The sequence below is a fragment of the Blennius ocellaris genome (assembly GCF_963422515.1).
Source record: "Blennius ocellaris genome assembly, chromosome: 16".
NCBI classification, from domain to species: domain Eukaryota; kingdom Metazoa; phylum Chordata; class Actinopteri; order Blenniiformes; family Blenniidae; genus Blennius; species Blennius ocellaris.
Window position 1 is genome coordinate 692,725 of NC_137665.1, and position 27,343 is coordinate 720,067.

The following is a 27,343-nucleotide window of genomic DNA, read 5'->3' on the forward strand; positions in this document are numbered from 1 at the left end:
ATTCTGAGTGAGATGGGCGAGGTGACGGACGGCGTGATGGACAACAAGGTGAGGCCCCGCCTCCTTCTGCTCCTGGTGAACTGACGGTACCAGAAAGAGGCCCCGCCTCCTTCTGCTCCTGGTGACCTGACGTACCAGAAAGAGGCCCCGCCTCCTTCTGCTCCTGGTGACCTGACGTACAGAAACCAGTAATGTTTCTTTCCTCTCCAGATGGTTCATTACGTCACCAACCATGCCGACAAGATCGAGTCCATCCATTTCTCGGACCAATTTTCTGGTCCAAAAGTTATGCAAGAGTGAGTCCAGTCCTTCTGCTGTGTCTGCTGCTCCTGCTGTGTCTGCTGCTCCGCTGTGTCTGATGCTCCTGCTGTGTCTGCTGCTCCTGCTGTGTCTGCTGCTCCTGCTGTGTCTGATGCTCCTGCTGCTCCTGCTGTGTCTGATGCTCCTGCTGTGTCTGCTGCTCCGCTGTGTCTGCTGCTCCTGCTGTGTCTGATGCTCCTGCTGTGTCTGATGCTCCTGCTGTGTCTGCTGTGTCTGATGCTCCTGCTGTGTCTGATGCTCCTGCTCTAACTGATGTGTTTCTCCTCAGGGAGGGTCAGCCCTTAAAGCTGCCTGAGACCAAGAAGACACTGCTGTTTACATTTAATGGTGAGTCTCCTGACCTCCTCCTGACCTCCTCCTGACCTTCTCCTGACCTCCTCCTGACCTCCTCCTGACCTCCTCCTGACCTCCTCCTGACCTTCTCCTGACCTCCTCCTGAACTCCTCCTGACCTCCTCCAGGGTTGAGAACTTGTGTTGTGACTTGTGGACATTGTCTTTCAGTGCCTGGGACAGGAAACACGTCTCCCAGAGACATGGACAGTCTGCTGCCCCTCATGAACATGGTGGTGTACAGCATCGACAAGGTGAAGAAGCTCCGGCTCAACCGAGAGGTGAGGACACGTCTCACTACACGTCTCACTACACGTCTCACTACACGTCTCACTACACGTCTCACTACACGTCTCACTACACGTCTCACTACATGTCTCACTACACGTCTCACTACACGTCTCACTACACGTCTCACTACATGTCTCACTACACGTCTCACTACACGTCTCACTACACGTCTCACTACACGTCTCACTGCACGCCTCACTACATGTCTCACTACACGTCTCACTACACGTCTCACTACACGTCTCACTACACGTCTCACTGCACGCCTCACTACACGTCTCACTACACGTCTCACTACACGTCTCACTACACGTCTCACTACACCACCTCACTACACGTCTCACTACACGTCTCACTACACGTCTCACTACACGTCTCACTACACCACCTCACTACACGTCTCACTACACGTCTCACTACACGTCTCACTACACGTCTCACTACACGTCTCACTACACCACCTCACTACACCGTCTCACTACACGTCTCACTACACGTCTCACTACACGTCTCACTACACCACCTCACTACACGTCTCACTGCACGTCTCACTACATGTCTCACTACACGTCTCACTGCACGCCTCACTACACGTCTCACTACACGTCTCACTACACCACCTCACTACACGTCTCACTACACGTCTCACTGCACGTCTCACTACACGTCTCACTACACGTCTCACTACACGTCTCACTCTGTCCTGGTAACAGTAGTGGTGGTAGTACTAGTAGTACTAGTAGTACTAGTAGTACTAGTAGTACTAGTGAGCCGGTGTGTCTCCAGGGAAGCAGAAGGCGGACAGGAACCAGTACTAGTAGTACTAGTAGTACTAGTGACCCACCATGTCTCCAGGGGAAGCAGAAGGCGGACAGGAACCAGTACTAGTAGTACTAGTAGTACTAGTGACCCGGTGTGTCTCCAGGGGAAGCAGAAGGCGGACAGGAACCAGTACTAGTAGTACTAGTAGTACTAGTGAGCCGGTGTGTCTCCAGGGGAAGCAGAAGGCGGACAGGAACCAGTACTAGTAGTACTAGTGACCCGGTGTGTCTCCAGGGGAAGCAGAAGGCGGACAGGAACCAGTACTAGTAGTACTAGTAGTACTAGTGACCCGGTGTGTCTCCAGGGGAAGCAGAAGGCGGACAGGAACCAGTACTAGTAGTACTAGTGAGCCGGTGTGTCTCCAGGGGAAGCAGAAGGCGGACAGGAACCAGTACTAGTAGTACTAGTAGTACTAGTAGTACTAGTGACCCGGTGTGTCTCCAGGGGAAGCAGAAGGCGGACAGGAACCGGGCCCGGGTGGAGGAGAACTTCCTGAAGCAGACCCACGCCCAGCGCCAGGAGGCGGCTCAGACCCGGCGGGAGGAGAAGAAGAGGGCGGAGAAGGAGAGGATCATGAACGAGGAGGATCCTGAGAGGCAGCGCCGCCTGGAGGTCAGAGCAGGAAACACACCTCCACAACCTGACGGAGCAGATCTACGTCACTGTTCGGGGCTGCACCGGCTTGTTTCAATCCTATTTAGCACGTAGCCTCGTTAGCATCGGGGGGCGGAGTTACGTGATGCACCTGAACGCATCATTCAGACCAGACCAACATGGCGCCTCAGACACAAACTGACTTGTTTCTCAGAGTTCAGAGGAATGTTTGATTATTGAGTTTTGTTCCAATGGAAAGACACTGGCTTTGTTACAAGACTTTAATTTGAAGAGTCTGATTAAAGAGAAAATCCTCAAATGTAGAATAATTCCTTAAAACGCCGACTGTAGATATGAATTGTCACGTTGTTGTTCCAGGAAGCTGCTCAGCGGCGCGAACAGAAGAAGATCGAGAAGAAGCAGATGAAGATGAAGCAGATCAAAGTCAAAGCCATGTGAGGAGCAGGATGGAGGCTCGCTCTCTCTCTCTCTCTGTCTCTCTCTCTCTCTCTCAGTCTCTCTCTCTCTCTGTCTCTCTCTCTCTCTCTCTCAGTCTCTCTCTCTCTCTCTGTCTCTCTCTCTCTCTCTCTCAGTCTCTCTCTCTCTCTGTCTCTCTCTCTCTCTGTCTCTCTCTCTCTCTCTCTCAGTCTCTCTCTCTCTCTCTGTCTCTCTCTCTCTCTCTCTCTGTCTCTCTCTCTCTCTCTCTCAGTCTCTCTCTCTCTCTCTGTCTCTCTCTCTCTCTCTCTCAGTCTCTCTCTCTCTCTCTCTCTCTCTCCATGGTTCACGTCCTCCACCTGCTCCACGATCAACTCTCCAGCCAGAACAAATTCTCTCCACCATGTTGGGTTTTTTAACTTCTTGCTGACTGTTTCTCCTCAGAGAAAACATAATAAAATGCACTGGAGTCTATTGGAAAACTGTCCTTTGTTTCATTCCAGCTGATCAAAGTCATAAACCCAGAGAGGACAGAGAAACTGACCAGAGATCAGCTGATCAAAGGTCATCAACCCAGAGAGGAGAGAGAAACTGACCAGAGATCAGCTGGAAGTCTGACGGTCGTTCTTCTTCTGGAAACATCAATTAATTCATTTAAAGTTGTCATCAACTTCATTAGTCTAAAGACAGATTACATAGAATCCATCCCTCAGTATGACCAGTGTATGACCACTGTATCACCGCTGTATGACCAGTGTGTGACCAGTTTATGACCACTGTATGACCACTGTATGACCAGTTTATGACCACTGTATGACCTGTATGACCAGTTTATGACCACTGTATGACCACTGTATGACCAGTTTATGACCACTGTATGACCTGTATGACCAGTGTATGGCTGCTGAGAGCTTTTGCCCCTGAGCCTTGCTGTGAGGAAATGAGACCCTGGACAAAGTGAGGTTCTGAGCGGCAGCAGGAGACGAGCTGGACGGCTGCTGAGCTAAATTTAACCAGGAGGCGGATCTGGTTCCATCCTGGTCGTTAACTTACTGAAACACTGGTAATCACCTGGTTCCATCCTGGTCGTTAACTTACTGAAACTGGTAATCACCTGGTTCCATCCTGGTCGTTAACTTACTGAAACACTGGTAATCACCTGGTTCCATCCTGGTCGTTAACTTACTGAAACACTGGTAATCACCTGGTTCCATCCTGGTCGTTAACTTACTGAAACACTGGTAATCACCTGGTTCAGTCAGACTGGATATGAGGAACTTTCCCTCTAGAGATCTAGACGTTAGCTCTGGTTAGATCTAGTTAGCTCTGGTTAGCTCTAGTTAGCTCTAGTTGAGCTGCTCCCTCGGGACTCCAGGTCATCGCAGGACAAACAGATTGTTTTTAGACACTGAAGCAGAAATAAAGCATTTAAAGATGCACGTTCATTTAATCAAGTAACTCAGGTTTTTATGTATTGAGGTCAATTATAATTCATGTGTTGGTCTGTTTGTTGTTTACATTAGTAAACCTAACTGTTATTTAGTAACGACGACAAAATAACAACCACAGGTTTCTTCATTAGTTTTAATAAATCCTTGATCACATGATAGATAGTGTAGGAATGTCACATACTATTTTTTTTCTAACATTTATTTTGATAAAAATTACATCTGAACAATACATGAACATGTAAAAAACTAATAAATAATTACACATTGTTTACTTTTAAAGGGTAAAATTAAAATGCCTTCAGTCCTCCTCTCCATCCCTCCACAAAGTTCAACAATGGTCTCAAGACATTCTCACACGTCCTTCTTCCCTCACAGTATTTCATTAATTTGCTCCAGTGGTAAATCTGCCGTCATTTGTTTAATCCAATGTTCAATATTCGGCTTCATTGCCTCGTTACCTATTAATACAATTAATCTCTTTGCTTGCAATAAATTCATCTCGATAAAAAACTGTTCACACTTTTTGTATCTTACATTTTGAAGATTATCGGTCTGATCATGAACGTATTTGAAACGGAGAACTGAATGTATAGAGAATCTCCAAATAATTGATATTTCCACTAAAATAAACAGAATGAAGATATTTAGCTTTAAGGTGTCTTATACTTATTAATATAAGTTATCTTTTTATATTATTAAAGTTGGGGATTCAAAATAAATGAGTATTTTTGCTCGTTGTCGTTAAAACGATCAGATGAAGTTGACCTGTGATGTCAATGATCAGCCTGCAGGGGGCGCTTTGACAATTTCCCGACCTTTGTTACTGTAAGAGCAGATTCCAGCTTTTTTGTATTTAAATATTAAACTACAATAACAACGAAAATTAAACATTTTAACGAGTTTATAAAATTGTTACTTGATTTAATTTAACCCTTCAGCGCCACAAAGTCTCTCGCCGGAGTTTTGGTGTTTATCCGGTGTGGAGAAAGTGCCGCTCGGTAACCGTCGGCTGCGTTCACACACACTGATGGAGAACAGGCGAGGCTTTCAGGTTGGTTACGCGATGGCCGCTCTCTCAACAATATCTGGATTTTAAGGAGAAAACCGCGGCTCCGCGGCTCGGGGACGCGTCTCGCTGTCTCGACGAACCACCGGAATGGTAGCGGTGCGGCTTTAGCGGGTCGGTGTCGCTCCGGAGCCGGCGCGGAGTCGCCCCCGTCCCTGTGTTTTTCTGCTTCGTCTCCCGGGCCTGGCTGCACCGTAGCGGCGGGCTGCTACCCTCGGGTGAGCGGGCAGCAGCTCCCCGAGAGGCGCGGGTGTCAATTCGGCCTCCCCGGAGCCCAAACGAGCCACCGGAGCTTCCGGGGGAGTCGTGCACCACGAATGTCTCCGGTAAAACGTTCGTAGTGTCGGCGGAGGGAGGAGAGCAGCCTCACTCCCAGCTTGGCGCTAACTAGCATTAGCCCTGGGTAGCGGCAACTTGCCCGGGCTTCGGCGCAACTCGCTCGGCGGCGGTTGACGTCGAGCAGCCGCTCGCCCCGTGCGGGCGGACGGTATCGGAACCCGAATCGAGTGCACGTGACGGGAAGCCCGTGCGCGCGGCGGGGGAGACGCGGTTTGCGTCCCGTGTTGTTGGCGCACGTTAGCCGCCGCGAGCTAACGGCTAGCTGGAGGCTCTGCTCTGTGACGTAACGCGGCTCATTGTTTTGACAGCGCGCAGCGTCCGAGCGGCGGCGCGCGCCCTCTGTTTTGGGTCACTACCCCCCCCCCCCCCCCACACACACACACACACACACACAGGTTTGGATTTAACTGTGAATTGCATGTTCAGTTCGGTGGTTTTGAAAAGTTGTGTGGATGCAATGTTTTTTTCCTGTTTGCTCGTGAAGACCAGGGTTCTGCTGCGACCATACGTCTTGTTCTGCCACCAGCCCGTGTTGGAGCCTCTGACCTGAGGCCAGCAAACTGAGCCAACCACTGCACTTGTTCTTCCTTATGAAAGTCATTCCTGGTGCCATTAGCTGGATATCTGACATCACCCATGGGGGGTGAATTCTGAACAAGTAGCTCACCCTTCCACTTTGCCCATCAGGGATCAGACCGCTGCCCCGTCAGAGAAACTGCCTTCATGTGTTCATATTCAGTTCTTTGTAATCCTTCATAAGTGAAGGAAATCCCTCTGGAGCTCCTCCAAAGCCCGACTGGTTGGATTGTGGTAGGAAACAACCACATTTCAGCACAGGTGGATCCCCGTTACTTTTTAAGATGCCACACCTCCGTAGTTACAAATCTGCCCTGCATAGCTCTGGTTGATTGAGCTTTGTGATCCGTGTGGATCTGCAGACGGCCTCCGGTCCTCGGATGTGACTTGATTGTTTCAGGAGAGACGAGGACAGTCGCCACTGTTTCAACTCTTCTTCTATAACTCTTGTTGCTCGTTACTTTCTGTTGTTAAAGGTGTGGCAGGTTTTAAATGCAGTGTTATAATGATCTGCTTCTGCAATTATACCGAATAATTGAGTGGCTCAAAGATACCATGGTGTTTATTTAGATTTAGATTTAGATTGAGCTCAATTATTATTGTATTGCCGTGTGCTTTTCTTCCAGAAGTCCTGATAAGACCCAGATTACCTTCCTGTTGGCCGTGAAGTCCGTCGGTGAAAACATCCAAAGCTTTTTGTATTATGATTGTTTGCTGATGTAGACAGTGAAGCAATTTCTTTTCCTTTTTATGACACGTTTCACGTATTTCTTTTGAATGAAAATGTTTTGTGTCCACTGACAGACTGAAAAGGTCATTTTGAAGTCGGCTTTTTCCAGGGTTTGTTTCTAAAGCATGGATGGATGTCAGGGTGTTTTCTTTCTTTTGGAGCTGATTGGTTATTGGTTGTGCTTGATGGCGTTCTGAGGTAGAGACCCTGTGTCGTGGCACAACTTGCCATTATTGTGACCACAGGGGCTGGGGAGCCTCGTCTTTATAATCCAGTCTAGTTTATTAAAGCCGAATGGTTTTGTAGCGTAATGTGACGTTGTTCTCTGCTGCCTGGCGAAGTAATGGCCGTTGCTTTGCGTCCCAGTTGTAGGATGGATCCAGACGGTGGGGCAGAAACACAAAAAGCTGTCAGTTTGCAGTGGAAGAGCTACAAGCTGGTTCAGGACCCCGCGATCCGCCGAGTCACACAGAAGATCTACAGATACGATGGAGTGCATTTCAGCGTGCCAGTGAGTGGCCTTCCCCTGTTTTTAACCTCTTATGACTTTTCACCTGCGCCGTGTACTTGATCTGCGCCGCCGTCTCTCCCCAGGACTCTGGCTTCCCCCCGGTGGGTGACCTGCGGGACCCCAGGCCTCGGAGGCTCTGGTCCAGCAGGTACGCAGAGATGTCCCTGCCGGTGCCCAAGTTTAAGGTGAGAGCTGATCAGTCAACGTCCATCTTTACAAATCTCCATATGCCTGTTTGATAGAGGGAAAGCTGTGATGTCGGTGTTGCATGACGGATCCCGTTTCCTCAGAATAATAAAAAAAACACTGTCAATGCCTCCGTAGCGTCGACGTGACGCGAGCGGCGATAAGAGTCAGACGTAACGGCAGTTCTACGTCACAGAGAGAGAGAAATAGAGCTGCGAAATGTAAACGATAAAACTTTGACGTATAAAGACACGCAGTAGTATTTACAACATAAAAACGATCAACTCCTCATGAAGAAATGGACAAATTCACAATATTTACAGGTGGAAACAGGCCCAGTTTGGCAGGAGGACTGGGAAGTCGATTCACTGGTTTTAAATAATGTTTTGTCGCTTCGGCTCATCGAATGTCTCAATTAAAAGTGAATCTCTCCTCATTTCATGTCTGCAGCTGGATGAGTTCTATGTGGGGCCTATTCCGCTCAAAGAGGTGACCTTCGCCCGACTCAACGACAACATCAAGGAGCCCTTCCTGGCAGAAATGTGTGCCAAGTTCGGCGAGGTGGAGGAGATGGAGATCCTGTTTCACCCCAAGACCAGGAAGCACCTGGGTCTGGCCAGAGTCTTGTTCACCAGCACCCGAGGAGCCAAGGACACCGTCAAGCAGCTGCACAACACCTCCGTCATGGGGAACATCATCCACGCCCAGCTGGACATCAAGGGTGAGCCTCAGATTCTGCTCCACAGCTCCTGCTCCTCAGCTCCTGCTCCTCAGCTTCTGCTCCTCAGCTCCTGCTCCTCAGCTCCTGCTCCTCAGCTCCTGCTCCTCAGCTCCTGCTCCTCAGCCCCACCAGGGTGGCTCCTCACTGCCTTCATTCCTTCATGTGTTCATTGTGTTGGTGGGACAGTTTGACAGTTTGACAGTTTGACAGTTTGACTGTCATCAGAGGACGACTCTGGATTTCAGAAAGTGGAATAAAACACAAGAAGAAGAATGTTCCGCGGCCGCGGGATATCGTCACAAAATATTTTGGTCCTTTTTGTCCGCCACCGAATTCGTCTCGTTATCATTGGATTATATTTAGTCAACCGTCATTGAAAAATAACGTTAAAACAGTCATGCAGGTTAACATGTGTAGCCTCCATATTGATCGTACTCCCGCTGCACATGCACGTCACCTGACGGTCGCATTTCAGCGCAGACGATATGAATGCATCAAGACTTGCAGTGTGAACGTATCCAGGGAGGAACACATGAATCTCATACCTCTTTATTCACAAGGAACCTTCAAAACATCTATAATTCAAAATATATACACCAGTGTCTATATTCCTCCCAATGCCTCAGCATGTGACCTGCATTCATTTAATAGTTCTTCTCTTCTTTCTGGATATGTATACATGTGTATATGGATATGTATACATGTGTATATGGATATGTATACATGTGTATATGGATATGTATACATGTGTATATGGATATGTATACATGCACAGGAATACAGCCAAGTGATATGTTTGCCCTTCCTTTGCTGGATGCTTTAGTGAAACTAGTGAGGTTGGTGTTATTAATCCACACTTACATGTTTGTTGTCGCTACATCAGAAAAGAATAGTTTGCATTTTGAAGCACAAACGGTTTTATATCAAGTGTCTTTGGACCAGTTGGGAATATTGCTAATGTTCTGGAGTTCATGCCGTGTTTCATTTTTATTTTGAAGCAGAAGTGACTCCTTGAAGCTCCGAGGGAATCTTTTTTCTTCCAGCCCGTTGAATCATTCAGTTTTGTTCTACCTGCAGCAAAATGCCGTTGTTCTTCATTAAGCGTCCCGACCGCTCTGACTTGTGTGACCCTGCAGGCCAGCAGAGGCAGAAGTATTACGACCTGATCGTGAACGGGTCCTACACTCCTCAGACGGTGCCTCTGGGAGGAAAGGCTCTGACTGAGCGGCTGCAGCCTCCGGCCCCGGCTCAGCCGCCGCCGCAGCCACAGCCGCCGCCACAGTCCGACACGGTAACGCTCGTCTTCTGTTAGTTTACCTGAGCTGTGATGCAGGCTGTGTTCACTTCTTCTTTTATTGTGTATGTTTGGTGCACAGTCTGCAGAGATCCGGCGGCGGCTCTCCACGGAGCTGGCGGTGTTAGCAGCAGGGGTCCAGGCACTGGCGTCGGGAAGCATCACGCCCGGTTCTGCAGAGACCGGCTTTGCTGAGCAGCGTCTGGACGCCACCCCGTCCTCCATCACGGGCCCCTTCACTCCGGGCTCCTCCGCTTCCTCCCAGGGCGGGGGAGGAACGCCGTACAGCTCCAGGTCCGGGACTCCTTTCTCGCAGGACTCGGGGTACACCGGCAGCCGGTTGGTCATTTATCCGTCTTCCGCCCGGCGAGGCCGTGAAACGCCTCACACAGGGAGAACATGCAAACTGGGCAGAGGAAGGGTTCTCCTCCTTATTTGTTCCTGACGTTAGAACGGTTCACAACCCTGTGCTCACTGAGGACCTGCTGCTGCATGTCTGCATTTCTCTGGGATTTCCTGAATGGAACATTTCTGATGACTTGTGATGCAGTTCTGTTCACATTTAATTACTTTTTTTGAATTGATCAGGTCTAATCCAGCCTTTTCTTGTTGTTTGTTCTGCTATTATAAGTGAAGGTTTATCGCTGTGCGTGCCAGTCCTAAGACCTGCTGTGTGTCTCCTGTGTTGCAGACATGCCGGCTACAGTGGCGGGACCCTGGGCAGCGGCTACCCCCCCCAGGACATGCTGCCCTCCTCCTCGTCCTCTTCTGCCGTCTCGTCCACCGTCGGAGGATATAAAATGTCCCGCTACTCCGACGACGCACAGGATCCCTCAGTGTACCACCGGGGTCGCCCCATCTACCCCCCGGCCTCCTCCTTCCGTCCCAACGAGCCCCCGTGCTACCCCCCCTACCCCAGCGCCGGGGGGCCGGGGCCCCACCCGGCCCACCACTCCTCCATGCCCCCGCCGCCCCTCGCCAACCAGTACGAGCAGCCCCCCGTCCCCGACCGGGAGCGTGAAAGAGACTCGGGGGGGCGGTACGGGGCCGGGGCCGGGGCGGGGGCCGGGGCGGGGGCGGGGGCCGGGGCCGTCCCCTCCAGGAGGTCGTCCTACCACCACCAGCAGGACACAAACTCTTCCTCCAAGTACCACTCCCACCACTCCCACCACCACTCGGACCGCCGGGAGGAGCGGGGCTACCGGCGGGACGGCCCGGGCCCCCGGCCGGCCGAACACGGCCACCAGAGGCACCGCAACCACCACCACTCCCACAACCACCACGGCCGCAGGAGGAGCAGCCACGACCGGGACCGGGACCGGGACCGGGACCGGGACGGCGACTTCTCCAACAGCTCGGACCCCAGGTACAACTCCAACTCCTACCGCTCGTCCTCCAACAGCATGTCCCCGCCCCCGTCCTCCTACGCCGCCTTCTCCTCCTCCAAAGAGCCGGCCCCGGCGCCCCCTCAGGGATTGGATGTTTCCGCTCGCGTCGCCGGGGCCCCGGGCCCGGCGGAGAGGGGCCCGGGGCCGGCGGCCGGCGCCGACAAGGACTACCACGCTCAAGGTCACCACGGTGCTCTGCCGCCCCCTCCCCCGCCGCCGCTCCCGCCGGCCTCGGTCATGGCGGCGGCCGTGGCGGAGACGCTGGGGACGCTGGACTTCGGCCAGGACAGTCCCGCCCGGGACGAGCAGTGGACGAAGCCCAAACGCCGTCCCAGCACCCCCCCGGCTCCCCCCAAGACCCCCCCGCCCTCATCCCCGCCGCATCCCTCCGTCGCCTCCTCCTCCAACTCTCCCTCCTCCTCCGCCCTCCCCCACCACCTCCCCTGCTCCTCCAGCCCCCCGCCGCCCTCCCAGCGGGACTCCAGCTCCCCCGAGCCGGACTCCACCAACGAGAGTCTGCCGTTCGTCTACCACAGCAGCAGCCTGGACTCCAGGATCGAGATGCTGCTCAAGGAGCAGAAGGCCAAGTTTTCCTTCCTGGCTTCCGACGAGGAAGACGAGGAGGACAGGAAGGAGGAGAAGCAGCGAGGTCGCAGTGGAGACGGGGCGGAGAGGAAAGGTGGAGGGGGCGGCGCGGTGGGGGAGCTGGGGGGGGACAAAGGGGAGAAAGACCACCGGAGGAAAGGGGACAGGGACAGGGACAGGGGAAGGAAACGGGGGAAAGGCGGGGAAGGCCGGAAGAGTCCCACGGCGCTCACGGCGGCCACGCCCCCCACCTCCACCTCCACCTATTCCCCCCACGGCCCGCCGCCGGAGGAGCCCCGGCAGCCCCCGGGGGGCCTGCCGGGGACCGGGGCTCTGCAGGACGAGTGTCCTCAGGCCGTCTCTGCTGAGTCCCGCAGCAGGACGGGAGCGCACACGCCACCTTACAACGGGCAGAGTCAGGTGAGGACGAGCTCTTCTTCTTCGTTGGTTCCTGCTTTTACATTCTGTACCAACGTTCCGTTTCCTCTCAGGCCTCGCCGCGTTCCTCGGGAGAAGACATGGAGATCTCCGACGAGGAGGAGGAGGACACGTCCACCATCACCACGGCGACCCCCCACCAGCCGTCGGTCGCCCCGGGATCCTCGCCGTCCTCGTCCCAGGCCGCCCTGCCCTCCCAGCCCAAGGACCCCTCGTCCTCCCCCCAGCCCCACTCTGACTCTGCACAGCACTTTGGCACCTCCATGCACCCCCCCATCCCTTCCTACCCCCCTCATCTGCCCCCTCCCCCTCCCCCCGGGTACTCCCTGCAGCCCCCGCCTCCCCCGGGAATCCCCCCCCTCCCCCACATGGAGCTGCACCCCGAGTACCCCCCCCCCATGCCCCACCACATGTACGACTACGCCACCTCCATGGAGCTGATGAGCCAGTACAGCGGGGGGGCCCCCATGTCCTTCCAGATGCAGACCCACATGCTGAGCCGCCTCCACCAGCTGCGCGTGTCCTCGTCCAACGGCTCGCCCGGCCCGGGCGAGGCCGCCACCGCCGACTACGCCTCCTACCACCTCCACTCCATGGCGCCGCACCACGCCCACCACCCCTACCTGGACCAGGAGGGCAGCGGGACGGGCGCCCATTACGACCAGGACCACCGCTACATGCCCCCCCACATGCCCTACCCGTACGCCGAGGCCCACGGCACCCAGATACCGCCCCCCCCTCCGCACCACGGCCTCCCGCCCCCCCACACGGCCTGGCCGCCACACGTCCTGCCGCCGCACTACGCCTCCTACATGCCGCCGCCCGGCTACGGCACCCTGCTGCCGGGCGACGGCGAGGAGTACGGCGCGGCGGGGCCGGAGGCGGCGCCGCCGCCGCTGCTCCCCGAGAACCCCCACGAGGCCACGGTGCAGATGGCGCTCGCCACGCTCATCCAGGAAATGAAGAACATCATGCAGAGGGACCTCAACCGCAAGATGGTGGAAAACGTGGCCTTCGCCACCTTCGACGAGTGGTGGGACAGGAAGGAGACCAAGGCCAAGGTGAGCGGCGCCCAGAGCGCCGACAGCGGAGGCTTGACTTCCTGTTCCGGACGCCAAGTCACAGGATCTGAGATGAATCCGTCATTAATTATTATTCTGTGTAATTTATTTTAATAATGTGTTTCCTACTCCAATACTTTATGGCTTCTATTTTTTATTCTGTGTGATTTCCTGTTATTACTGATATTTTCTTTAAATTAGTATTATGGGTTAAAGTGGAGCTGCATCTTATTTATATCAATGTATTTCAACTGAAATGCCAAACGTTCAGTCCCTCGGGGAGAATTGGCTGGAAATCTGTTCATGTTTTCATCTTTTACTGCAATTTGTACTTTTCGTTACTGCAAACGCTGTCCTCTGTGTCGCAGCCCTTCCAGACGATGGTCAGAGGCGTGTCTGCGCTGCGGGATGACGAGAAGAAGGAGGAGAAGGTCAGCCGTCCCCGGGAGCCCCTCATGTCTCTGGTGGACTGGGCGAAGAGCGGCGGCGTGGAGGGCTTGTCCCTCCGCGGGGCGCTGAGGCTGCCCTCCTTCAAGGTAAAAGCACGGCAGAGCTTCCTGTCTGGGTCTGCAGGAGACCTGAAGACACGCAGAGACGTGCAAACTCACACGCGGGATTAAAGCAGAGTTCATCTGAGGGGACGGTCCTGCTAGTTTAAGATTAGGACTTTTAATCCTGCGTCAATCATTTTGTGGTTTCTGGTCGGACGGGATTTAAAGTGAGTCCATTGGAGGGAAAACCAGAGACGGAGTAGTTTGGTTCTATATGCAGAGGAAGATTGTGGTTATTCTTCCTGTAAAGCTCATTTGTTACGGCGCCTTAAGAAGCGTCGGGAGTAAAAAGTACACGACATCATCGTTACTGTAAGAAGCTCCACATTAGTGATGATTGCAGAACTCCGTCCTCTCCAGGAATGTTTGAAATCATTTTAAACTCCAGTTGAAGGGGAGAGACGCTGCTGCTGCACCAGAGTAAATACTTCGTAGTGAACAATAAGAACAAAGTTTCCTCCAGTGACTCTTGACTCCAGATCCTCCTGGAACCTGGTAGTTTTATTTTGATAGTCACCGTAATCACAATCCACTGGATTGTCCAACATTGTTCATGTTTCTAGCGCATTATTCTCTGCAGACTTGCGTTTTAGATGTTTCCGCTTAAACGGACGTAGTTTTCAGACTGTTGCCACAAACATGAAACTTATCAACAACAACAAGAAATAGTCAACAGCCATGACTTTCCACTGGGGGTGTTGTCGTTGTGACGGAGGCTGACGGAGGCTGAGGAGTCAGGAGGTTGGTGGTCCAGTGAGGGAGGAGAGAAGAGACGGCGTGTTGGAGGACCAATGATTTCAGTTTGATCCGACTTGGGAGGCAGTCGTTCATAATAGTTAATAGTGAATTTCCCTGCAGGTGAAAAGGAAAGAACCTCAGGAGCTTGAGGAGGGAGACCTGAAGAGGCCGCGGCCGTCCACCCCGCCAGACGAGGACGACGAAGGTTGGCTGGCGCCACCGACGCTCACAACACAAATATGAAGTCTGTCTGTGTGTAACTGTCATCCTGGGACCGTTTGCAGCTGCTGATGGACGGCGGGCGGAGGCCGACCGGCGAGGAGCTGAACGGGACAAGAGGAGGAAAAAGAAGCCCAGAAGCAGGAAGCCCTGGGAGCTGGACAGCGAAGGAGAGGAGACGTCAGACGGTTCCTCCACTGAGAAGGTGAAGCTCGGTGTGAAACAGGCTGCTGCTGCTTTTCACCACTAGGTGGCGCCATTTCAGTGCTCTAACTCATTGTCCAAACTTCTTCATGTGTGTCAGGACGAGGAAGAGGAAAGTGGAAAAGAGTCCGACGGTAAAACACAAACATCACCATCTCTTTACTCTCAACTTGTTTCTACATGAAGAATCGTTCTCCTCATCTGTTTTCCTGTCTTCCTTCCAGACGACGCTCTCAGTGCCGACAGTGACGACGAGAGCCTCTCCTCATCCTCCGACGGCTCTTCCTCCTCAGCCTCCTCCTCCTCCTCCTCCGAGGACGAGGAGGAGGAGGGGGAGCGGGCCGACAGCGACGGGCCGGACACCGTGGACGAGTCCACCGTGGACAGCACGGCGGGGAAGGAGGACGACAGGTGGAGCTTTGTTGAAGTGGCGTCACGTGACGAGTGCTGCTGCGCAGGTTTCCGTCAACGTCACTGAATGTGTGGTTTCTGTTCTCAGGGACGCCGGCGCCGCTGCAGCACCGAAGGCCCACGTCAAGACAGGTCGGTCACATTGTTCTGCAGATACAAACCTCCACACCGCCAGGGATCGCAGAAGGAAACTGTGAAATGGTTGCATTTACAGGCAGTTGAATCTTCTATTAGGCAATTCTCATTCAAGATAGTGTGAATATGTACATTAATTATCTTCACCAAGTTGGGCCAGAAGGTTGTTTTGCATCCGAGTATACATTTATTGGTGTGAGTGCAGTTTGTATTCCACCGTCTTTTCACAAAAACTACTCACCCGAATTGCATGAACTCTTCAGAGACGATCCGTCGTCGTCCAAGGACCAATCGGTGAGACTGAGACGTTAACGACCAGCCGTTTCTGAATTAATCCTAAAAAAACTACAAAAGAATTTCCCATACAATGCGGATGGGAGAGGCGCCTCGATTGAAGGAGATCAGCGGCTGTTGCCATGGAGACGCTCCATTGCTCAGTGACGTAGCTACCGAGGGAGCATCGATATGAGCGACTGCTACCATGCTAACGCGGTTCTGCAAACAAATGTGGCGTTGGCGAAGGTCTGCCGAGTTAAACGGATGAATCTTCACGCTGATGTTCTATAAAACAAAGTGCATAGAATGTAATCTGATTACATGTGACCATGTACTCAGAATTACTCTCCGTCTCAGTTTCAGCAGTTTTGTTCATGAGACGCCAGTAGTTTAGACATTTATCATGAGAAAACTCCGTTACAAGCGAAGGATCGTCGCAGCAGGTCTTTATACAAACACTCCTGTGCTCAAGCAGCAGTTAAAACCATAATCTGAACATCTGGAGCATCTGGAGCGTCCCCATGATCCCCAGTGCTGCGAGAGGCCTGGTGGTGTGCTGAGGGGAAGTGTGACTGCTGGTCTCTACTCTGTGTTGTTCTGGCAGGCGACTCCAAGGACAGCCGAGCCGAGGCGGCGGTGGCGGCGCCCGCCAAACGTCCTCCGTCTCCTCCGTACCCGCGGCCCCCGTCCCCCGTCGTCCTCGTCCCTCCTCTCAAGAAGCGCCGGAAGACGGTGTCCTTCTCCACGGAGGAGCTGGACCACAGAGCTCCACTTCCCGCCGCCCCGCTGTCCCCGGCGCCGTCGCCGGCGGCGGGCGAGTCGCCCGCTCTCTCCGGCAAGCTCCCCGACTCCCCCTCCCCCGCCGCCGCCTCGCCGGCGCCCTCGGCTCGACCCGGCCAGGGCATCCAGCTGCTCCCCTTCGCCTCCAAGCCCGGCGAAGCCAACGCCCTCATCCTGCCCCCGTCGGGCCGAAGCCCGGACGCAGACGAGTCCAAGAAGGGCCCGCCCCCTCCGGCCCTCGCCACCCCCGTCAAGTCCCCCGCCAAGCGGGGGGCGGGTAGAGACTCCCCCAAGTCCCCGGCGCCGCCCGTCATGGTGTGCCGCACCGTGCAGAACCTGCCGCTGGACCACGCCTCCATGTGCCGGATGGCGTTCGAGGAGGCCCCGCCCCCGCCGCCGGCCAGCAAGCGGTCCAGAGGCAGGCCGCGGACGCCCAGCTTCTCCGCCTCCTCCTGTCACTCCCTCAAGGAGGAGGAGGAGGAGCAGGAGGAGGAGGAGGAGGAGCAGAGGCTGAGGCTGCGGGAGCAGCTGGGGGCGTCCAGCCTCCTGCAGCTGGCCTCCGCCTCCACCGCCGACCTCTCCGTCCTCGCCGACGTGGCCCTGAAGATGGACCCCGACGCGGCGGACTCCGAGGAGACGGAGACGTCCGACGAGGCGGAGGAGCAGAAGATGGAGGACGAGCACTTCTTCTCCCGGGAGGCGCTGGCGCTGGCGGTGAGCCCGGGCGGCGTCCTGGTCCTCATGGAGCACAACTACTGCAGACCCCCGCCGCTCCCCGCGCCGCCCGCCGCCAAAAGGACTTCCTCCAGACCGGACGCCTCCGTCCTGCTGCCGCCGGACCTCGGCGCCATCTCCGGGGTGCTGGAGGCCCCGGAGGAGGTGATCGGGGAGGCGCAGCCCCCCCGGGCCGACTCCGGGGAGCTGCTGTCTGCGGTGGGCGTGCTGTGTGACGCTCAGGCCGGCGGCCAGGCGGCGCCACCGAAGAAGAAGAACGCCGCGGCCAAGGGCCTGGAGGCGGAGCAGGACAAGAGCAAGAAGAGGAGGAGGAAAGACAAGGAGAACCTGGAGCTTCACAAGAAGCCCAAGGAGCAGCCGGGGAGGAAGCAGAAGAAGAGGAAGCTGGAGGTGAGTGACAGGCTGTTCTCTCAAACCTCTGCTTCACATCTGGCTGCTTCACATCTGGCTGCTTCACATCTGGATGAACTAGCTGCTTCACATCTGGCTGACCAGACTGAACTAGTTGCTTCACATCTGGATGAACTAGCTGCTTCACATCTGGATGAACTAGCTGCTTCACATCTGGCTGACCAGACTGAACTAGCTGCTTCACATCTGGATGAACTGGCTGCTTCACATCTAGTCGACCAGACTGAACTAGCTGCTTCACATCTGGCTGACCAGGCTGAACTAGCTGCTTCACATCTGGCTGACCAGATTGAACTAGCTGCTTCACATCTGGATGAACTGGCTGCTTCACATCTGGCTGACCAGACTGAACTAGCTGCTTCACATCTGGATGAACTAGCTGCTTCACATCTGGATGAACTAGCTGCTTCACATCTGGATGAACTAGCTGCTTCACATCTGGCTGACCAGATTGAACTAGAGATGAAACTTTAGAGACAAATACACGTCTCAATAAAGCATTCATGTTTTGAGAAATTGATGAATTACAGCCGGGCCATTTAGCCCCCCCCCCCCCCCCCCGCCAAAAAAACCCAAACATTTTTTAAAGAAACATTTGCGTTTCGGTTCCATGTTTCTTCTCAATTCACTTTAAAAAGCCTGCACACATCAGGTATATTGTCAAAAGGGAAACTTTATCGCTGTGATTCTTCTCAAGAGTTAAAATGCATATAATGGATCCCAGAACACAGAAACTGAGGCTCAGTCATAAAGGTTCAAGCTTGAAGCAGGTTTCCCTCAGCAGTACCTCTGAGGTACGACGGAACGCCAAACACTGAGAACAAATACATTTTCATCCACTGAGCCTGAGACGCTGTGAGACTTCCACGGGCCTGAATGTAGAAACCGACTGACGGTAAACCCTGATGACTTGGCAGGACTCGGAGGAGGAGGTGGACGTGGAGGAGCTGGAGTCCGGCGAGCTGACCGGCACCGACACCGAGGACGAGGCGGCTGCTGCGGCGGCGGCGGCGGTGGAGGAGGTCAGGAAGAGCGAGCGCCTCTTCCTGCAGGACGCCGGCGTCACCGCCTCCCAGCGCCGCTCCAAACCGGCGCCGGCGCCCGAGCTGCCGCCCTTGAAGTTCGACAACCGCAGCGAGTTCGAGCAGATGACCATCCTGTACGACATCTGGAACTCGGGCCTGGACGGCGAGGACCTGCTGCTGCTGAAGAGGACGTACGAGAAGCTGCTGCAGGACGACCACAGCTCGGAGTGGCTGAACGACACGCACTGGGTCAACCACACCAATATCCTTTCTGCCCCGCGGCGCCGCTTTCCACATCGCTGGCCGTTGTTTAAAACAGTTTTTCAACCTCGGGTGTTTCCTCCAGATCGTCAGGTGTTCCGGGGGAAATTATCACATTTCACAGTATTTCTAAAAAACCTTTGTTCTCACAGCGACAGTGTGTTGCAGAGTAATGATGTATAAATACTCTTCACCACTAGAGGGCAGTGTGTTGCAGAGTAATCCTGTATAAATACTCTTCACCACTAGAGGGCAGTGTGTTGCAGAGTAATCATGTATAAATACTCTTCACCACTAGAGGGCAGCACAGAACTTTGCCGGTGAAATGTAAAGTGACAGACGTCAGTGTGGTTCATCTCCACCTCCTGCTACCATCTTGTATCAAAGTACTGTGTCAGTGACAGTGATGGAGAAGTTTTTGAAAACCAGGATCTCAGCTCTTCATCCATCAGGTCCAGGTTTCACACTGAGGGAGGCACTATTAAAAAAAGTCCTTGGTTTCTGGATTTACTGGATTCCTGTTGATCAAACTTTGATGAGAAAGACTTTATATTGTTCATAGAGGCTGCAGAGTTTAACATTCTAACATTTTCGGTGGAGGTGTGACTCCAGAGTTTTCCAAAGAAAAAAGTGTCTCGGCTCCAAAAGGTAGAAAAACCCTGGTTTAAATCATTACGTGCGTCTCGCCGGTTGATATTGTCCTTGACCTTCCCGCTGCACTAACCAATTTGCCAAATCCTCGCCGTAAGAAGAAGAACGTGGACGCGCAGCTGCGTGAGCACGTGACCGGCTGCGCCCGCAGCGAAGGCTACTACGCCATCAGCCGCAAGGAGAAGGACGTGTACCTGGACCTGGACCTGCCGGAGCAGGTGATCCGGGAGGTGGAGAACGTGGACACGGCGGTAAGAACTCTGAGGAGAACCTCTACACCAGGGGGCGCCACACTCTTTCAGCCTGCGAGCTACTTTATAAAACGACCAAGTCACAGTGACCCCCCACTACAGAAATGCAGAACATATATTTATTTTCAAATATATTGAGGATTCTTTATATGTACAATGTATAATGATGTACGTTGCAAAACCGTACGAGCCAATATTGTGCAACACGACATGATTAACTATGAACATTTATTGTAATTACCTGAGTTTACTCTGATTACTCTTCTTTGGTATTGTGACGGTCGACTGGCAGACGAGACAAACACACTTCGGAAACGACATCGTGAAAAACAGTCCCCCTCCCCTTCCTCATGACAGTGACTCGTCTTCATCTTCTCACCTGGTCCAGCCCCCCCACTCATTTTTTGGGGGCTTCAAATTTGCGGTAACTCGCTGAATAGCTTGTTAGCTTCGCCACACTTAGCGTCGTTGTTTGCGCGTCGACCTGAAGGTCAGAAACATTCCGCCGTCATCTGACGCTGCGTTCGATCGTACTCGTAGTTCGGAAAGGTAAATTAGTTTCATTACACCAGCGTCTATTTATTTTCTAATGTCATGTGATCTACTGTTACTACCTTTGATCCACTGGGAGACGGCCGTCTACCAGTGGATCAAATGTAGTAAAAAAACGACCCCAGGGTTATTCTTCAACATCTTTAAAATGAAAAGTTGTAATATCTTCATATTCCAGGTATTCCTCAAAAAACATGTTTGTGACATGAGGCCATTTGCGTTTTTATTAATTTTTTCATTCATTTTAAGAAATTGCAGTTTTTGTGTGGTCAGACTGCTGACGTCACGTCAGTGTTGACAGTCAACGTTGCATCAGATGTGTCGGTGGTTAAGAATGAAGTTTCATAGAAGATTCCAGAGGAACTTCTTGGGATCATTTCTGACCCCACTTGAGGAAGGGTGGGGTCGTGATACAAAAACTGCACTTTCTTCAAATGAATGAAAAAATAGATGTTCCGCCTCCGAGTCCAGGATGTCAGCGGGACGAGATTCTCCTTTATCTTCACCAACATTATTGTGGTTGAAAGAAAGTAATGGAGAGTGGAGGTGGTCCTGTTTGTCCCTCCTGCTCATGTCCACCTGGTTCTGGACCTGCTCTGTCCCCAGGGGGTGAACCGGGTCCTCTCAGAGAGACGCTCCGAGCAGCGCCGCCTCCTCACCGTCATCGGCACCACGGCCGTCATGGACTCCGACCTGCTGAAGCTCAACCAGCTGAAGGTAAAGCAGGACGAGGAAGTCCTTCACTGTTCATCATCAACTCCTCGTCTGGAACCTCCAGACGTCTGGAGGTCTGGAGGTTCCAGCGTCTGGAGGTCCCAGACGTCTGGAGGTTCCAGCGTCTGGAGGTCCCAGACGTCTGGAGGTTCCAGCGTCTGGAGGTCCCAGACGCCTGGAGGTCTGGAGGTCCCAGACGTCTGGAGGTCTGGAGGTCCCAGACGTCTGGAGGTTCCAGCGTCTGGAGGTCTGGAGGTCCCAGACGTCTGGAGGTTCCAGCGTCTGGAGGTCCCAGACAACTGGAGGTTCCAGCGTCTGGAGGTTCCAGCGTCTGGAGGTCTGGAGGTCTGGAGGTCCCAGACGTCTGGAGGTCCCAGACGTCTGGAGGTCCCAGACGTCTGGAGGTCCCAGACGTCTGGAGGTCCCAGCGTCTGGAGGTCCCAGCGTCTGGAGGTCCCAGACGTCTGGAGGTCTGGAGGTTCCAGCGTCTGGAGGTCCCAGCGTCTGGAGGTCCCAGACGTCTGGAGGTTCCAGCGTCTGGAGGTCTGGAGGTTCCAGCGTCTGGAGGTCCCAGACGTCTGGAGGTTCCAGCGTCTGGAGGTCCCAGACGTCTGGAGGTCCCAGCGTCTGGAGGTTCCAGACGTCTGGAGGTTCCAGCGTCTGGAGGTCCCAGACGTCTGGAGGTCCCAGACGTCTGGAGGTCTGGAGTTCCCAGACGTCTGGAGGTCCCAGACGTCTGGAGGTCTGGAGGTTCCAGACGTCTGGAGGTTCCAGCGTCTGGAGGTTCCAGACGTCTAGAGGTTCCAGACGTCTGGAGGTCTGGAGGTTCCAGATGTCCGTTGCTGTGGAAGCGTCTGGAATTGCCAGCGTGTGACTGGTCAGCTGTGTTGTGGGCGGAGTTTCCCTCCTCAGTGATTCACGGTTTCTCTGCAGTTCCGTAAGAAGAAGCTGCGTTTCGGCCGCAGCAGGATCCACGAGTGGGGTTTGTTCGCCATGGAGCCCATCGCCGCCGACGAGATGGTCATCGAGTACGTGGGTCAGAACATCCGCCAGGTACGACTTCCTCTCTGGGACACCACACTTCCTCTTCCTGCTGCAGCAGCACCACATGATCCTCCTCTTTAGAACCTCCATCAAGGACCTTTTCTGTAAACACAGAGGCTTTAATTATTGTTGCATAGTTTCACTGTCAAACTCACAGACTGATACCGAAATAAACATTCTATCTTATTGATATTTCATTTACACCAGGCATTTTCACCATAACTTATTTCTTGTAAAATAAAAGGCTTTAAAAAGGCACAACAACTAAAATTGGGTAGAAAATGCTTTTTTTTTTTAAAGTAATACTTCATTGAAAAGAGATGAAATGTTTTCCTCCCTGTGGCCATGAGACTAACAGACAGTTAAACCTGTTAACTGTCAAACTGTTGGTTCAGCCTTCCTGTGATCATGTGACTCATTCATTCTTGTGAACATAACGTAAGACAGGATGAAAGTGTTTTCTTTCCATTTGTTGTGTGCAGCGACGCTGAAAGGAACAATAAAGTCTGTCCTTTCTAAAATGTCAATTGTGTGAAAGACGCTGGAAAAGCAGGATGAAACTTAAACTTGGGTACAAAAACAAATATGAGACGTTTACCGTCTGAACTTGGGACTGAATCATCAGCAAACATGTTTTTTGTTTGTTTTCAAATGACTGTGGAGGTGAACGTCGAGAACTTTGTCTCGTTCTCAAGGTTCAACATGGGAAAAACCAGGGAACGGCTGTTTTGGTCATAAAGATTGCTGAAGACCTGAGATATTAACCAATCAGAGACAGAAGACCTGAGATATTAACCAATCAGAGGCTGAAGACCTGAGATATTAACCAATCAGGGACTGAAGACCTGAGATATTAACCAATCAGGGACAGAAGACCTGAGATATTAACCAATCAGGGACAGAAGACCTGAGATATTAACCAATCAGAGACAGAAGACCTGAGATATTAACCAATCAGAGGCTGAAGACCTGAGATATTAACCAATCAGAGGCTGAAGACCTGAGATATTAACCAATCAGAGGCTGAAGACCTGAGATATTAACCAATCAGAGGCTGAAGACCTGAGATATTAACCAATCAGAGGCTGAAGACCTGAGATATTAACCAATCAGGGACAGAAGACCTGAGATATTAACCAATCAGGGACAGAAGACCTGAGATATTAACCAATCAGAGGCTGAAGACCTGAGATATTAACCAATCAGAGGCAGAAGACCTGAGATATTAACCAATCAGAGGCTGAAGACCTGAGATATTAACCAATCAGGGACTGAAGACCTGAGATATTAACCAATCAGAGACAGAAGACCTGAGATATTAACCAATCAGAGACAGAAGACCTGAGATATTAACCAATCAGAGGCTGAAGACCTGAGATATTAACCAATCAGGGACTGAAGACCTGAGATATTAACCAATCAGGGACAGAAGACCTGAGATATTAACCAATCAGGGACAGAAGACCTGAGATATTAACCAATCAGAGACAGAAGACCTGAGATATTAACCAATCAGAGGCTGAAGACCTGAGATATTAACCAATCAGAGGCTGAAGACCTGAGATATTAACCAATCAGAGGCTGAAGACCTGAGATATTAACCAATCAGAGGCTGAAGACCTGAGATATTAACCAATCAGAGGCTGAAGACCTGAGATATTAACCAATCAGGGACAGAAGACCTGAGATATTAACCAATCAGGGACAGAAGACCTGAGATATTAACCAATCAGAGGCTGAAGACCTGAGATATTAACCAATCAGAGACAGAAGACCTGAGATATTAACCAATCAGGGACAGAAGACCTGAGATATTAACCAATCAGGGACAGAAGACCTGAGATATTAACCAATCAGGGACAGAAGACCTGAGATATTAACCAATCAGAGACAGAAGACCTGAGATATTAACCAATCAGGGACAGAAGACCTGAGATATTAACCAATCAGAGACAGAAGACCTGAGATATTAACCAATCAGAGACAGAAGACCTGAGATATTAACCAATCAGGGACAGAAGACCTGAGATATTAACCAATCAGAGGCTGAAGACCTGAGATATTAACCAATCAGGGACAGAAGACCTGAGATATTAGTCTGTGTGTCTGTAATGCGTCCGTCCACGTCCACCAACTTGTCTCCGTGTGTCCAGATGGTGGCGGACAACCGAGAGAAGCGCTACACCCAGCAGGGAATCGGCAGCAGCTACTTGTTCAGAGTCGACCACGACACCATCATCGACGCCACCAAGTGTGGGAACCTGGCGAGGTTCATCAACCACTGCTGCACTGTGAGTGTCTCTCGCCCTCTCTCTCTCTCTCTCTCTCTCTCTCTCTCTGTCTCTGTCTGTCTCTCTCTCTGTCTCTGTCTCTCTCTCTCTCTCTCTCTCTCTCTCTCTCTCTCTCTCTCTCTCTCTCTCTGTCTCTCTCTCTCTCTCTCTCTGTCTCTGTCTCTCTCTCACCTGACCCACTAGTCATGAAATCGTTGGTCTCCGTCTTCAAAGCAGTAATAATGTCACCACTCGTCTCCATGACGACGTCCTTCCAGCCAGGAGTGTCTCTGTTTCACTCCTTCGTCACGCAGTTCCTCCAGCTGCTGGTTAGGGGGCGCTGGCGGACCATGGTTTGTAAAGGAAGCCAGCCCCCCCCCCCCCCCCCCCCCGTCACCCCCAGTTCAGGGTTGGTGGGCGTCGCCCAAAACATACGGTTCCCTGAAGAGACTTTGTTCCACATGAAACAGGAGGTGAACGAGTCCAAGTCTCTGATGTTTATCTCTCTCCCTCTCCCTCTCCCTCTCCCTCTCTCTCTCTCTCTCTCTCTCTCTCTCTCTCTCGCTCTCGCTCTCGCTCTCGCCCTCTCGCCCTCTCTCTCTCTCCCCCCCCCACCGCAGCCCAACTGTTACGCCAAGGTGATCACCATCGAGTCCCAGAAGAAGATCGTCATCTACTCCAAGCAGGCGATCGCCGTCAACGAGGAGATCACCTACGACTACAAGTTCCCTCTGGAGGACAACAAGATCCCCTGTCTGTGTGGGACGGAGAACTGCCGGGGGACGCTCAACTAGCCCCGCCCCCCCCTCCCCCCAGAGTCTTCACACCCCCCCCCCCCCCCTCCCCCCAGAGTCTTCACGCCACCGAAGAATCAGACGCACACACTTGCACTTTTCACGCTTTACACTGTTGGTTCACGATTCATCCACAAACCGGCGTGAGACAGTTGGTAATCTGGGATTAGTTAATCTGGATCTGGGATTAGTTAATCCGGCTCTGGGATTAGTTAATCTGGATCTGGGATTAGTTCATCTGGATCTGGGATTAGGTAATCCAGCTCTGGGATTAGTTCATCTGGATCTGGGATTAGTTCATCTGGATCTGGGATTAGTTAATCCGGCTGTGGGATTAGTTAATCCGGCTGTGGGATTAGTTAATCTGGATCTGGGATTAGTTCATCTGGATCTGGGATTAGTTCATCTGGATCTGGGATTAGTTCATCTGGATCTGGGATTAGGTAATCCAGCTCTGGGATTAGTTCATCTGGATCTGGGATTAGTTCATCTGGATCTGGGATTAGTTCATCTGGATCTGGGATTAGTTAATCCGGCTGTGGGATTAGTTAATCTGGATCTGGGATTAGTTAATCCGGATCTGGGATTACTTAATCCGGATCTGGGATTAGTTAATCTGGCTGTGGGATTAGTTAATCCGGATCTGGGATTAGTTAATCCGGCTGTGGGATTAGTTAATCTGGATCTGGGATTAGTTAATCCGGCTGTGGGGTTAGTTCATCTGGATCTGGGATTAGTTAATCCGGCTGTGGGATTAGTTAATCCGGATCTGGGATTAGTTAATCCGGATCTGGGATTAGTTAATCCGGATCTGGGATTAGTTAATCCGGCTGTGGGATTAGTTAATCTGGATCTGGGATTAGTTAATCCGGCTGTGGGATTAGGTAATCTGGATCTGGGATTAGTTAATTAGCTCCATGTCTCCTCTCTCCTCCCCCTTCTGCTCACGCCAACATCCGTTTCACTGGGAGGAGCGTGGATCACTCCTCCACCTGCACTCCCTCGCCACACACACACACACACACACACACACACACACAAACCGCCAATTCAGGGTTTTTAAAACGTGCTCACTTTTGGGCGCAATTTTAAAAAACTTCTGCCAATTAGTTCTTCAGTTCTGCAACTTTTCCTCCAGTGAAGTTTTTGTTTTTTAGCTTTTTGTTTCCTATTAATTCTTTCATTTCATAGAATTATACGATATTACTGTGATTGATGCTTTTCTTACTTCCTTGTTTTAGTGTCTGACAGGGACACACACACACACACACACACACACACACACACACACACACACACACACACACACACACACGCTCCGTTCAGCCTGTTTTCAAACCTTCACACGTTCACCTGTCGGTTTATTTCCCCGTTTCCTTTTTCGCATTTCGTTTTTTTCACGTCTCGGACATTTTGGTGGCGTCGGAGCCTCTGGCCGTTGCATTGTGGGTAATGAAGTCAGTTTGACTTCAGTCTGCTGGCGTCGTCCTGTCGGGCTCTTCTCTTCTTCCTCTTCTCTAACTTGACAAAAGGTCGTTTCCAGGAGAAATAATGGAACAAACACAGGAAAGGAGAGAATTAATTCATAGAAATAACGGATCAAATCATCAATTCACTTTTCAAAAAGTTCAATTTTCGCGGCGACTCAAACGAGACTCGTTCTTCTAGAGTTCCTTCTTCTGAAGACGCAGAACATGAGATTCTCCTGAAGGTGGAGCGGCTCCTGTAATACCAGCGTGGACCACCAGGTGGTGTCAGTCTTTCTTATTAGTTCAATAAACCTGCAAACCTTTTAGCTTTATTTGACATAAACTGAAACATTTCATCCAGTTTTTATTTTATTCTGATATGTTGACTCATTTAAAAAAAAAAAATTTTTCCCACTGAAGGTCAAAAGTATAAAACAACAAAGTCAACAAGCTTCGTCACAAGATGCACCTTGAAAGAATTTATAGATTCACCTAAAATACGTAAACATGAGAAAACAAAGTGTTGCAGACCAGCTGAAGTCGTTCAGGCCGAGTTTCATTTACGTTTTATTTTCAGTGTCGATGTGGAAACAGACGTTTGTCCAGAACCTCCGTGTGGTTTAACGTCTTCCTCATTGTTAGTTTGATTTTCAGAATAAAACGTTGTCATTCGCTGCTTCTTGACCCGGTTCAGACAAACCAACGCCGTCCT

The 27,343-nt window shown here is 52.0% G+C and overlaps 2 protein-coding genes across 3 annotated transcripts; both read left to right on the top strand.

Moving 5' to 3' along the window:
* Positions 1 to 6: 6 nt before the first annotated feature.
* ccdc47 (coiled-coil domain containing 47) lies at positions 7 to 3,258 on the top strand. Its single transcript, XM_080511737.1, has 6 exons — positions 7 to 48; positions 211 to 296; positions 590 to 648; positions 824 to 933; positions 2,210 to 2,377; positions 2,738 to 3,258. The coding sequence occupies exons 1-6, from the start codon at positions 13 to 15 to the stop codon at positions 2,816 to 2,818; spliced, it is 540 nt and encodes a 179-aa protein (XP_080367863.1). The 5' UTR covers positions 7 to 12; the 3' UTR covers positions 2,819 to 3,258.
* A 2,025-nt stretch (positions 3,259 to 5,283) lies between these two features.
* setd1a (SET domain containing 1A, histone lysine methyltransferase) lies at positions 5,284 to 25,469 on the top strand. 2 transcript variants are annotated; one of them, XM_080511324.1, is made up of 21 exons: positions 5,284 to 5,296; positions 7,323 to 7,467; positions 7,551 to 7,652; positions 8,104 to 8,374; positions 9,511 to 9,665; positions 9,751 to 10,007; positions 10,360 to 12,061; positions 12,133 to 13,140; positions 13,509 to 13,676; positions 14,550 to 14,634; positions 14,714 to 14,853; positions 14,953 to 14,986; positions 15,077 to 15,263; positions 15,352 to 15,395; positions 16,279 to 17,579; positions 18,518 to 18,887; positions 19,607 to 19,788; positions 20,947 to 21,057; positions 21,988 to 22,107; positions 24,252 to 24,389; positions 24,989 to 25,469. In XM_080511324.1, exons 2-21 carry the CDS (start codon positions 7,330 to 7,332, stop codon positions 25,160 to 25,162), a joined length of 6,687 nt encoding a protein of 2,228 aa, XP_080367450.1. In that variant the 5' UTR covers positions 5,284 to 5,296; positions 7,323 to 7,329; the 3' UTR covers positions 25,163 to 25,469. The 2 variants fall into 2 exon arrangements, with proteins under 2 accessions (XP_080367450.1, XP_080367451.1); XM_080511325.1 differs by having other exon boundaries at positions 9,751 to 9,962.
* The last annotated feature ends 1,874 nt before the right edge of the window (positions 25,470 to 27,343 follow it).